Consider the following 13,979-nt stretch of genomic DNA (forward strand, 5'->3'; position numbering starts at 1 on the left):
TGGCTAGAATCAACATGACTGAGCAACACAAGCGCTTGAGACTGCAGTGGGCACGGAACCGTGGAGGAAGAACCGTACGTCAATGGAGAAACACCATGTTTAGTGATGAGAGCAGGTACACCCTTGACCATAATGACGGTCGAATTCGAGTTTGGAGACGCGTTGGGGAACGTCACAGTGCCTGCACCATTAAACAGCATGATCATTTTGGAGGGGCTCTGTTATGGTGTGGGGCGGGTTTCCCTTTAACCACAAAACAGATCTTGTGCGTGTTGATGGCAGGATAACAGGTGTACGATATCGTGATGAGATCTTGAACCTGACTGTGATCCCTTTTGCGCGTACAGCAGGTCGAATGTTCGAGTTCCAGCATGACAATGCCCGCCCTCACATCGCTCATGTTTGTCGGGACAGACTGAGGGCTGCAGGTGTCCGGGTGTTGCAATGGCCGGGTAAAAGTCCTGATCTTAACCCCATCGAACATCTTTGGGATGTTCTTGGCCGCAATGTTCGGGACAGACCTGTTCAACCCAACAATTTGGATGAACTTTTCGTGGCTCTCCATGAAGAATTCCGATTGGTACCATCCGTACACTCATTCGCAGCATGCCACGACGATGCCAAGCAGTTCTCCAGAGACATGGGGGACACACCCGATATTGATTTTCATCACTTGACATAAGCCTTTTCATCTGTATGAACATTTCTCTTACTGTTTCAAAGATAAAAAGTGACGGCTATTTCATGCGTTCCCTTAAATTTTTCCATGAGTATATTAGTGATCTTCAGGTTATCCAAAGTTCCTTTAGGCGATCTGTCATATCCTTTTTTAAAGACTCCTTTTGTAGGATGTTCGTGTCATAGGGTAACAGCATTTCTCGTCCAGAGAGAAGATAATGAGGTGTATAACCTGCTGACTGACACGGGGTGCTTCTGATACCCATCATGACAAAGGGTAGGACCTCATCCCAGTTGTCCTGTTGAGGCTTGACATAGACCTTCAGGATTTGTGCAATGTCCTTGTTTCGTCTCTCACAGATTCCGTTCGTTTGGGGGTGGTATGGTGACGTGTAGTGATGCTTGACTTTGTACAGCTCACAGATGGCATTGACAAGCTTAGAGGTGAACTGTCTGCCTCTTTCTGTGACCAAAGATCTTGGTGCACCATACCTTGTGAAAACCTCCTTGATCAAGAAGTCTGCAACCTCCGTAGCTTCCAGGGTTTTCATCGGAAAAGCCTCTGTCCATTTTGTATATGAATCAATGGCTAGAAGAATATACCTGTTGTCATTCTTGGTCCTGGGCATTGGTCCTAGGATGTCAATATGGAGATGCTGAAATGTTCCCTCAATTGGCATAGGTACCATGGGGGCTGCTCTTTTATGTTGATGTAGCTTGCATATTTGGCAGATGTCACAGGTCTTGATGTACTCCTCTGTCTTGGTACGTGTTGGGCCAGAAGTATTTCTGCTGAATTGCCTGTCTTGTGGAATCCCTTCCATGGTGACATCCCCCAACTTGTGAGTCATGGTATGCAGCTAGTAGTTCTTTACGGTCCTGGGTGGGAACTGCCAACTGTGTCACTGAAGATGGTTTGCCTGGTTTAGCACCTCTGTGCTTGGGGTGGTAGATGTTATACGGTGTATCACTGACAATGTCATATTCCATTGCACGTCCGACTAAACCTTTAATCTGGGCTTCTGTGTACTCTTCTGTGGAACTTCTTTCTTCTCCAGATAGTTGAAAATAGGGATGTAATCAGGGCACTCTTGTTGACGTTTACTTACCTCTTGAGTAGCTGGATCCGGTTGAGTGTGGACTGCTGCTATGCAAGGCATTTTGTCCAGGTATCCAAACGTCACTTCCAACTGCTCACCCTTTTTATTAGAGTTGTCCTCAACTGTGAAAGTATGAGGTGCTGCTGATGCCAAGTGTGGAAAATCCTCAGTGTTTACAGGCTTCTTTCGCTCACCATATGCTCTTCTGGAGAGAGCATCAGCATTCTGATTTGAGTTACCTGCACGATGAAAAAGTTCAAAGTCATACTCCTGGAGGATCAATGACCAACGTGCGAGACGACCAGTGCCATTGTGCGTGCATGTCTGAATGTAAGCTAGGGCTTTGTGGTCTGTGTAAATCTTAAATTTACTGTCAGCTAGGTAAGGTCTGAAGGTCCTGATGCCTTCAAGGATTGCAAGCCATTCTTGCTCAGTAACTGACCATTTCCTTTCACACGAATGCAGTGATCCACCTCCATATGCTATGACATGCTCTTGGCCAGCATCATTCAGTTGACCCAGAATGTAACCAAGAGATTCACCACTTGCATCAGTGGTTAGTACAAAGGGTTTTGTAAAGTCAGGGTAGGCAAGTATTGGAGCACTAGTTAAAGCTGATTTTAGTTGATCAAGTGCCTTCTGGCAAGCTTGAGTCCATTCAAATTTTGATTCTTTTTGTAACAGCCGTGTGAGTGGAACAGCATCTTTTGAATTGGCTTGGCCAATTGTATCAATAACATCATCAAATCTTGGTAGAGGATAGTATACCAGGTTCGTGATAGCATTTACCTTTTGATAGTCCACATCAAATCTAAAGGATCCATCTTTCTTTTTGACCATGACGACTGGTGAGCGCCATTGTGATTCACTTGGCTGAATAATACCTGCTTCCAAAATTTGCTCTACCTGTTTAGCACATTCCTGTCTTACCTGAACAGATTGTCAGTAGAAGGGCATCCGTACAGGATCAGCACTATTTGTCTCTATCAAATGATAATGAAGGTTGGTCTTACCTAATTCTTTCCAGTCCATTGCAAAGAAATCTCTTTGAGTCTGTAGGAACTGATGCAGTTGCCGTTTCTCATTGTCAGAAAGGTCGAAATCACTGAGATCAAACTGAATATGGTCTTTAGCACTGGACTCCATAGTAACAACATCAATAGATGGGATGTCATCTGACAGCTTGGAATCAGTCAATTTGTGAATGTTGTCTTTCTGAATACGGGAGACTGTTGCTAGCACTCTGTTTCTTGGGATAAAGATTTCCTCTTCTGATGGGTTAAAGATGCTCATCCTGGTTTTCTTGCCATGAAGGAAAACTAAGCACTTAGCTCCCAGGATTTGAGATGAGCGTTGCACAATGGGTTCAAGTAAACAAACACTACTGGGTGGAGTTTGAGAAAGGATGACAGGAACATCACATTCTTGTTTAGGTGCAAGTTTGCAAGATTTAAGTGATCTAGCAAGGCCAGAGTTAGTTTCTACCAGATTGACAGAAAAGAGGTTATCACAAAGTGAAAATGTGCGTTGACCAATGTCAATGTGTGCTTTGTTGATTTCCATGAAATCAAAGCAGATAAATGCATGGTGAAGGTAGGAAAAGACATGAGATTTGTGATCAAAAGTGGCATTTGCTATTCTAACAGGCAGTGTAATTGTACCTAACACTGGGTGAACTTCACCTCCTACTCCTGTTACATTCACAAAATTTGTGGGGCCTAACTGGTCTTGTGAATAACCTGCTTTTTGAAGATAGCTAAGTTTTATACATGATATAGATGCTCCTGTAACTAGCAATGCCTTAGTCTTTGCTGAGTTGATGGATGCTAATATGGTATTTTTGTCAGTTTGGGCAACTAACTGAACTTCTTCAACTTGCCTGACCTCACCTCAATGAGAATCAGGCACCTGATCCTATTGGGAAGACTTATTCTTACACAGAGTGGTATGGTGGCCTTTCATGTTACATCTTCCACAAATAAAGTTATATCGGGGACATGATTCTGGAGGATAACATTTCTCAATCTTACCACATTTATGGCATCGTTCAGGTTCACATCTTGCCCTGGAACCATGGTGTTTCTTGGATCTGTTGTTATTTCCCTTTGATCCATTTAAGTGGGGCTTTTGATGGTGATGCTGTATATAGTTTTGTAGCTGTCAATGGCCTTGGGGCTAGTATGTTGTCTGTTGATGATCAACCTGGACTGGCTGGGAGCGTTGATTATTCACTGGATGATATGTCCATGACTGGTTGTAGCCATTTTGCCCTTGATATGGCAATTGGTCCATCCTGGTGGAGTTATGGTGCCATGCTGTTCAACGAACTTGGCATGTTGTCTAATCTCATCCAGTGACTGAGGATCCTTACCTCTGACCCAGAGATGGTATGCAGTGTGCAAGCCCTTGGTGACATAGGATACAAGGATATCCTTCTGGATGCTGACTCCCAGAATGCGTTTTTTTACCCTGTCGAGGTATTGGTCTACTGTCTCCAACTTTCCTTAGTGTACGTCCAGGATAGAAGTGTCAAAATATTTTGATGGGGAAAATCTGGTGTCCAGCAATGACAGAAACTTCTCTAGAGAGGTTTAATCAAAGCCCTCTGAGAGTGAGTCAAAATACACTTTTGCCTCGCCATCCAAATGTGAATGGAGAAGTAGTTTTTACCTGAGCTCATCCAGTTTGTGCGCCTTAATTGTAGCTTTTAGTGCCTGCACCCATACTTTAAAACTTACTCCAGAGGCACCAGAGAACTTTGCCAGAAGTATCGGGAGGTTTGGCATTGTTTGTGTTAAGTACACTGGTTCACTTGGAGTAACTTGAATATCCCGAGATTCACTGCTGATATTATTGTTGGGGGAATTGATGTGAGAGAGTCTTCACCTTCTGAGCTTGAACGGGTAGTCCGCCGGCCGTAAGGAAACACTGTTGGTGTAGCTCCTCGGTTTTGGCCACGCATTTGAAGGTTTGGACCTTTTGATTCTCCACTAGCTGAGCACGTGCTGTCTCACGGTATTTTTCACCTTAAAGTAAAACAGATGAATTCAAGATAATGATGACAGCAGAGTAGCTAGCGTTCCAAGGTTTATTCAAATGCAGAGTGACTAATAAACATTTCAATTCAAATCAATATTTGAGATATGAGAATAATAATACAATATTACAATTGGCTTGAACATATAATATTCATCTTCATAACTATCAAGCTTAGCAGAACATCAACGTTTTGAACATTAAATAAATATGGTATTTCAATTCAGTGATATATATTTAAATATACATATGTATATGAACACATGATAACGTACGTTATTAAAAATAACTGATATGAACATTTGTACATTATATTTATCAAAACATCAACGTAAGTTGGACAATATGCTTTTGTGTAATACCTTGCTGGAACATGTTTTAAAGTTTACAGAAAGGCACATACAATACGCAACATATGATAATATATTAGATTTCTATTGGTAACCTCAGCTTAAAATAATGCAACATTAACTATTATACATATTGTAGGTGTTTTACGGTAGTGCCTTTACGCACCACTGTACTCATTTTAATACAAACGATATACAACATACATAATAGTTTTACACACGTGTAAATGCACACATGTTTCCGTGGTTTCAAACCTTTACCAAACATTTTAACAGTTTCACAATATATTGAACAATAGCTAAACCAATGAGTGTAAGTCTATTAGCCGAACATCTAAAATAATATATATGATTTTAAGATACTGACATCGAAAACAGTAATCACAAAACACTTTCAACACGTAATAAAACGAACATAGAAACAACCATGAAAAATGTCTTACCTTAAAGTAAAAGAGATGAATTCAGGATAATGATGATATCAGAGTTGCTAGCGTTCCAAGGTTTATTCAGATGCAGAGTGACTTGACAGTCAAACTGCCCCTGCTTATCTATCGGAGGAACGCGTAGCAGTTGTAAATTGTTGTCACCATTATCCCTTTGTTATTTCATGGGTTGTTCCTGGTTGACACCATATGATGCATATTATCATAAATTGCCTAATGTATGTCTGACTGAAACCGGACGGTGGTAATAAAAACACAAAGGCTACCGTTTCATTTAGCCAGAAGCATTTCAGATTGACCTCCAACTTGTTTGTGGGATTATAATTAAGTGGTCAGCTTGTCAATCAGGAAGTGACATGGAGCTGGTAACCCCAGTGCACACAGTCATCTTTTGTCTACAGTATGTCTATGTCTGGCGGCATGCATTTTACCACCTGAGTGGGTTACTTCGTTTGTAAGAACGAAACATTGCAATATAGATATATTTGTTAATTCTTTAATTACATTTTGAATATTATACTTATTATGCGTGAACTATTTGCACTATAACAGTACGTATAAACCCTAATGGAGGGACCATGAGCCCATAATGTGTTGGGATAATTTCAACTGAAAAGTCAATCACAGTCACGAGTCCAGAAGGGGGAAAGGGGTCAAATGTCCATATCACAAGCTCAATAACGGGCATGTCCACAGCAGTCCATCAACGGCACATAGAGCGTATGCAAGGAAGACTTGTGGGATGCAACGCCAGATTCTCTCAAGTTATGTTGCAAGGTCAAGGACGTCATCTGGCGATGAGGGAGATGGCTTAGATGTTGATCCATCTCATCCCAAACATGTTCTATCGCGGAGAGATCCGGTGAATTTGCAACAACACTTCTCAACCAAACCAATGGCCTGTGGACATGATTTCGGCACCACATTCGGCGAGCTTGTAGATGACGTTGTGTCAGGATAGGTCATATGGCGGGATGTCGTGGTATGATCCTTGATGATGTAAACGTTGTCGAACTGTGTTGGGGTGAATACGGCGAAGTCCTAGGATGGTCTGGGCAGTCATCACTGCAGTCTGAAACCTGTGGCAAAGATGGGTTACCCTTATTTAACCGTCCTGTCTTGACGTTTTTACACGTGGACGTCCAGAACATGGCCGATCGATGACGTCATTTGTGTTCTAGGAGCGTCTCCCCAGTGCGGAAATTGTGTTGCAGTGGTAGTGGACATGAACATTCCCCTACGGACCATCCCAATGGAGTCATGACGTTGTGCAGACGATAGCCTTGGCATGCTGTGCGTTTCAATAATTTTTTGAACGATCGCAATGACAGGGGTTGAGCTTTCCAAAGTGACAGTATTCATTTAGTCTCTTTCTCTCAATGACGAAACCACTGACGTCATGGAACGTGGCACTACTCTGAGTCTAAAACCTTATGTGTCTACACCGGTTTGATAAATTTAGATTTTAAATGTTTGTATATACAGTTTCTTTATGTACATAGTATGTATGTTCTCATCACTGGCATGTCCAGATTCCACTCATAATACCTCCAGGGGCGGGACTTCAGACAACACAAGACGAATGGCAAGAATGGTAGCTTTATTTCTTGAATACTCTTGAAATAGACAAAGTCCGCCAGAGACTACAGGGGAAAACAACGAGGAAAAGTTGACATTTGGCAGTAGATAGCTGAAGTGTCTGGTTAGTTTGTCTGGTCTGTCCACGCGCTTCCCGCTTCCTGCGTTCTCTGCCTCTGTTTGTCTATCCTCCTTGCTTTTATATGCACATGAATAACAGCAGTTTGCTTAGCCTGCTACATTTTTGACAAGTCAGCAGTTTCCACTGGCATGATAAGTCAGCATTTTCCACTGACAGGAGCTCTCAGGTGGCCATGTTTTGATTAGCTGATGGTGACACATCGCTGAAAAGTGTTCAGACATTTCACTGACAAGTGTGCACAAACACTAGTGGAACACTCATGCACCGCGCTGACAGTTGAGCCCGAGTTTATTGGCGATGTTAGGAACGCTGTCCCTGAGGCCAGCCTTTTTGGCAGAGATGGAGTGACAGTTTGGTGTGGGATAACGAGTGCTGGACGTACATCTTTACTTCTCATCGACGGGAATTTGACGGATCTCAAATTCTTAGCGAAGCAGAATATTAACGTCTTTCCCTGCACCGCTGAACCCCACATCTGGCCCTTGTCTTCAACGAAATGGAGAAGAGACTGGGACGTTGTCAAAATCCCTCAGTCATGCTTTGGGAACTCCGCCAGGCATTTCCACAAACAGGAATGTCATTCCATAAGACATCTTGCGACGTTTGACTGACTCCAGCTTGACACGGACAGGTGTCAAGCAGGCATCAATGCCTTTGGTGGACATACACGTTATGAAGCGTGTCACTTTCATTTTGACCGTTCATTGATCTCGTGTGTCCGCCATAGATGTTTCAAATGTGCCATTTGTAATAGGATTGTTGAATGATTTCTTACCATAGCATACATGTCTCATCGCAACAAATATCAGTTCATAATTCACAATCACAATATTTTTTCTCTTTTAGTATACAATAAATATACATGGTGGGTTTGAAGCGTAAGTAACAGGTGCTTTTGAAAACAGATATGAAGTTTGAAGGTATTGACAGCATCAGAAAGTTTAGTGTTGATAGATAGAGAATTCCAGAGACAAGCATGTTGGAACGATCGCTTGCCGAATGAAGCCAGGCAGATCTGGGAAAGAACAGTTCTGGGCCTAGATTTTCTGTAAAACAGGCGTAACTGCCATACATTAGCATTAACTAACGACTATCTTAACGCTAAGAGAACTTCGAAAATCTAGGCCCTGGTCTGGGTGTTTTCTGCAATGAGACACTTAAGATTACCTGGTGCAAGATTGTGCACAGGGCTCCCAGACGCCCCCACCCAAATCCACCTTCCTAGTTGACGTGTTCTATGCACAGTGTGTTTCATGTGTCATCGCCACGTGATGATATCGGCCTTGTCATGTGATGCACCCTAATTAATGTGCATTGTTGCACGCCTGACATCAGTAATTGTGTGTCCACCTGGATATTGTTTCAAGGTTTGCGAACACGACTCCCGTATTTGTGAGCCTCACACAAGATGTAGACGTCTGGCATGTGTATCATCGTGAACATCCCTCCGACATTAAACCGACATGCTGGGATAAAACTGGATAACTCTAAAACTCACGTCCTAACTCTAGCCCATGGTCTGTTACATGTTCAACAATACCGCTTGATGTATCGTGATGTCATTGAATCTTGGTGGCTAGTGTATACCATTTTACCAATATTACCACACCTAATTCATGAGAAAATCAATGTTTACTTCAAGAATTTTCTTTCAGCATATCTTATAAAGAAAAAGCATCGCCGACCAATCATCTTCTGCCTTGCCGAAGAAGCGACGACAGGAATGACGACTCGAGGTGTATTCGTGGTACTGTATCTGTGCGGAATTGTCGGGAGCTGGGCCGAAGGTAACATTCTTATCAAATGGGATAGATACAGATATCATGGTTGAATTAGCCCCGAAACGAACTTGGTGTGTTGACCTCGTTACATCTCTATCCTCGTCAGTAACTCCCAAAACATTTAATGTAAATGTAAGTCTTCCAGGGTTTAATGGTAGAATAAGTGTTCTTTTTTGTATGGCTAGATTTGTCTACATTGCTATCGGCTGAAGGGATCCATGGATCCATTTTTTTTCCATGGAACATTTTGGTGTTAGTCTTATGGTGGGGTGGACTTCGTTTCCGGAGCCGAACTCAAAAACCGTTCAATATTTTCTCTGCTAAACTTTGTAGATATATCAATCTGAAACTGAAGTGGTGCCTTTTGCTATTTAAAGCTGTTTGTGATTTCCTATTTTCTTGGTTTCCAGGAAAACGTTTTGCACTTGGTCTCAAAATGAAGGGATTGGGCTTCGTTTCCGGAGCAGAACTCAAAAACCATTCAATATTTTTCAGCAATACTTGGTAGATATATCAGTGAGAGCCGAAAGTGGTGTCTTTTGGTATTTACAGGTTTTTGTGATTTATTATTTACTTGATCTCCATGAGAACGTTTCGGACTTCTCAACGTCTCAAAAGTGTGAGGTGTGGGTTTTTTTCAGGAGCAGAACTCTAAAACTTCTTAATACCTGTTGGGAAAACGTGGTAGATATGTGTGGCAGACCCCAGAGTGGTGCCTTTTGGTATTAACAAGTTTTTGTGATTTATCATTTTCTTGGTTTCCTTTCGGTCTCAAAATGGAGGGATGGGCTTCGTTCCCAGAGCACAACTCGAAAACCATTTCATATCTTTCAACAGATCTTGACAGATATATGAGACAGATCTTGAAATAGTGACTTTGCTGATTACATATATATATTTATAATTTTCATGAATTCCATTGAAACAATTCAAACTTAGTCTAAAAAGACAATGAGTAACTGTCAGATGATTTGTCCTTTCAAACATGTAGGGGCCGGGGGGATTTGTCATCTTCTGTTGACTCTTGTTATATTGTATTGTCCTCTATAGATACATTGTTTTAGGTCTAATAACTAGTTTTACGTTCTACTCTGTGATATTCTAGGTAGTTTTACTGTCCTTCGTTGATAGGTTTTTACAATGTATGTGCTATTGATTAATTTGTTTTTTGTAATTAATCGTTCTCGTCACGACATGGCTGCAATATTGCCGTTGTGACGTTAAATATTAACTCACTGACTCACTCACTCCTCGTCAGTGCCAGTATATACCATGATGCAGTTTTTAGCGTTACAAGCCCGGCCCCTTTGTCGGAGGCATTATAAGTACCCATGGTCCTCAGCATGAAGATCAACCTTCAGTCGTTTGCGATCTATAGGCTGTTTTCATCTGGTGTCGTCCTCTATGGTTTACCTGTATTAGATCAAATTACTATTTTTGAATATTTATCTGAGTTTTACTGTCCTTTGTAGGTCGGGTAAGTATAAAAATGTGCTTTTATTTAATGTATGCATTAAAAAATTAACTTCTGTAGTCATTACGTAATGTCTTAATTACTGTCTAAATGTGACTTCAAATTTTAACTCACTCACTCATTCACTGAGACAAATTTCATATACCATCTTGATAATCGGACAACGGTTATCATATTGTTGACAGCAGTAGTAACCCACGTGTCCATTCTCACCCACTCACGATCACCCATGCAGAATGTGCATATACATGTATATGCGTGCGTGCGTGCGTGCGTGCGTGCGTGCGTGTAAACTTAATAACAGGACAGCGGTAATGAAATGTATTGAATTAGGAATAACAACAGGACGGCTGCTTGAAAATCACAGATTTGCACGTTGTACCCATTTAGAGATCCGTCACTGACGGAATAATTTCGGTGAAAGTGCTGTAAGAAACACATTAATGGAACCATTTTATATTTTGTAGGTATAATAGCAACAGAGGAACGATACCGTTGATCCAGGTCCCAACATATACCCAATGTAATTACTCACTGCCTCCTATGTCCCAACCCCCCCCCCCCCCCCCCACCACCACCACCCCACACACACACACACACACAAACACACACACTCACAAACATAACTGTGGATACTTTAATTCTAATGTGTATGTGCCATCTTGAAAATGAAATAACGGTTATTATTTTGAGGAGTGCAATATTGACCTCAGTTTCTGTTCTCTCTTTATATTGTGTTGGCATAATAAAAACAATGCTTTTTATTGCTTCAGATGCTTGCTTGAATCCCATGAAAGTTCCAATTCTTAAGAAGCGAGACCGTGCTTACGCTGTAGCAACAGGAGAGAGAGCCCTCAACGACAGGCTGCTTACCGAAGGCTGGTATGACGCCGGAGATAAAGTATTGCTCGACTCAGCACCAGACTTCCAGCACTGCGGTACTCGTTTTCCAATATGGAGAAAAAGTGAGTATGTAGTCGGCCTTTGAGTTTCAAAAAGGGAAACGAACGTCATCACAAGGGATAAATATATGCAGTTACCGTTAATTTCCATTTAGGTATTGGATTTATCTTATCATTTATTAGATGTTTCTTTTTTACTTTCTCTCTCTCTCAAATTTAGGCTTGTCAGGTTTATAAAAGTAGTTTTGTTTTTGTTATTACTTGTTGTTATCATTTAGTTTTACAGATTCAGATCGATATGCAGCAGAGAGGGTTCGGGTGATCCTGGCACAGTCAGGCCGGTGAGGCTCATCATCAGCTCAGGGCCCTCGCCCCCCCCCCCCCCCCCCCCCCCTCTACACGCAGCCCAGACAGCGAATGGGACTTCTCCCAGGAAACACTGCCTGGTCGAACCCACCAAGAACTTTCCGGAGAATATGGAGGCTCCCCAACACTGCAGCCTTCTGCATTACCCAGATTGTCAGAAAGGCTGTGCTCCCGGTGGAGAACCCGGGCACTCTCCTCATCTGCGCCAAGAGATCAGGAGGTACCAAACCAAGGGCACCGAGAACAATGGGGAGCCTGACGACAGTGTACTTGGGATGCAAGCGAGACATTTCAAAGGCGAGGCCGCATATTTATCATGCTTTTCCTGAATCTTGCCAATCACATTGCTGTCAAAAGGGACAGAAAATTCAATGATATAAATAATTTCATTGGCTTTATCAAAAAGGACAAGATCAAGTCTTTTGGCTGGAATTCGTCTCAGGTTGTATATTGGCCTATTCCAGAGAAGTTTGTAGCTGGCATTTTCCAGGACGCCCTGGACATGTTCAGGGTCGTACCATGGATGGACCTCGGAGTCAAAGCCACAGGCATGGCGGAGACGATAATAAAAGCAGCGAGCCATGCCATCATGTCTTTTAAGATATGCTGTTTGTGCCAAGGAAGGGCATCCACTGACAAGGTGTTGGACAGTCTCTGTAAATTGATTGCAAAGCTGACATTTCATATTGATATTTTCTTTAAGAATCACATTCTGGCGATTGCGAGTGGGAAGTGACTGGTCCTGAGCAGCAAAAAGGAAGCCCTCAGTTTCACATTCTAGACCAGCCGACTTCATCCAGGCGAAGGAGTCGCTTGGATTGCTGTTCTGTTCCACACACTGCATGTACACTCGATGCAATGGTTTCTCAGACAGCTTCTCCACAAAGGACCGACTCTGGGCAGACTTGGTGAAGGACTTCACCTGGTTTACTCCCATCACTGTACCGTTCAGCAGTACATCGCCATCAACAAAATCAACTTCAAATTTCAAATTGTGTCCAACAGCCCTGGCACGCTTAAAATAGCTGTGGAATTCCTTGCTTTCATCATGAGTCTTGACGTGCTTCACCAGAGGATCATCCGATAGATAAATATGTGCAAAAGTACACAATAAAATTCTGTCATGAAGAGCTTCCACATTAATCAAACCCCGACCTCCAGAATTGATTGGCATATATAAACGATTAAGAGAGGAACGAGGGTGGTGTGCTCTGTTATCTGACATGATCCTTCTGGTCAGGCGGTCAAGACCCTGGATGTCTTGTTTTGTCCAATAAACTACTCCAAAGGAGTAGGAGAGGACTGGCACAGCAAAAGTATTGGTGGCTTTGGCTTTGTTTCGAGCATTTAGCTCGGAGCTCCAGATTTTCTTTAAACGAGATTTATACTCGGCCCGAAGTTATCTTGAACCTGGGCATTCTGGAGCTTGTCTCGAACTTGCATTCCAAGATAGGTGTAGGCCTGATCTTCCACAAGATGCTCAATAACTCCTCCCCCTTGTAACTTGACCGATCCATCATTAGTGACCTTGCCACGTTTCAAATGAAGAGTATTACATTTGTCGAGCCCAAATGTCATGCCAATATCATTAGAAAAGGACTCGACAAGGAGAACCTGTTCTTTCAAATTGGTCTCTCCTTTGGCAAGGAGCTCGATGTCATCCATGTAGAGAAGATGAGTAAGAGGTGTTGGAGATCTGTGCTGAGGATTATTATTATTATTATTATTATTATTATTATTTTGTTATTTTTGACGAGTTAGTTTGTTTCCCTTATTTTTTTTTCTTTTCTTTTTTCTTTTTTAATTTTATTTTTATTTTTGTTTGTTTTGGGGCTTGTTTTTTTCTTTTTGTGTTGCTGTTCTTTCAAATTTCGGTTAAAAAAAGAAGGTGTAAATCCAACCATGTTCCATGCAGGTAACGAAGGTACTGTAAGTCGTCATGGTTCCTAGTATGGTCATCTCCCTTCAGTTGTCGGCGATCTATGGTCCATATATATACTGTCTTGTCCTAATTTGAAATCCAATTTTTTAGAGAGACGCTAATTTTGTTCCTTGGTGTTGTGATATTCTAGTGCCCTTCCGTGACAGGTTTTTATTTTAACACTTTAATTCTGTCGATTAACAAT

The 13,979-nt window shown here is 42.0% G+C and overlaps 1 protein-coding gene across 1 annotated transcript in view; it reads left to right on the top strand.

Moving 5' to 3' along the window:
- Nucleotides 1-13,979, top strand: part of LOC137298210 (von Willebrand factor D and EGF domain-containing protein-like) — a 61,933-nt gene that overhangs the window by 19,122 nt on the left and 28,832 nt on the right. Inside the window, exons 2-3 of the mRNA XM_067830383.1 lie at nucleotides 8,986-9,117; nucleotides 11,359-11,550. Of these exons, the coding sequence (XP_067686484.1) occupies nucleotides 9,054-9,117; nucleotides 11,359-11,550 (256 nt within the window). The 5' untranslated portion in view covers nucleotides 8,986-9,053. The remainder of the gene's footprint in view (nucleotides 1-8,985; nucleotides 9,118-11,358; nucleotides 11,551-13,979) is intronic.

The sequence above is a fragment of the Haliotis asinina genome, chromosome 1 (assembly GCF_037392515.1).
Source record: "Haliotis asinina isolate JCU_RB_2024 chromosome 1, JCU_Hal_asi_v2, whole genome shotgun sequence".
Lineage (NCBI taxonomy): Eukaryota > Metazoa > Mollusca > Gastropoda > Lepetellida > Haliotidae > Haliotis > Haliotis asinina.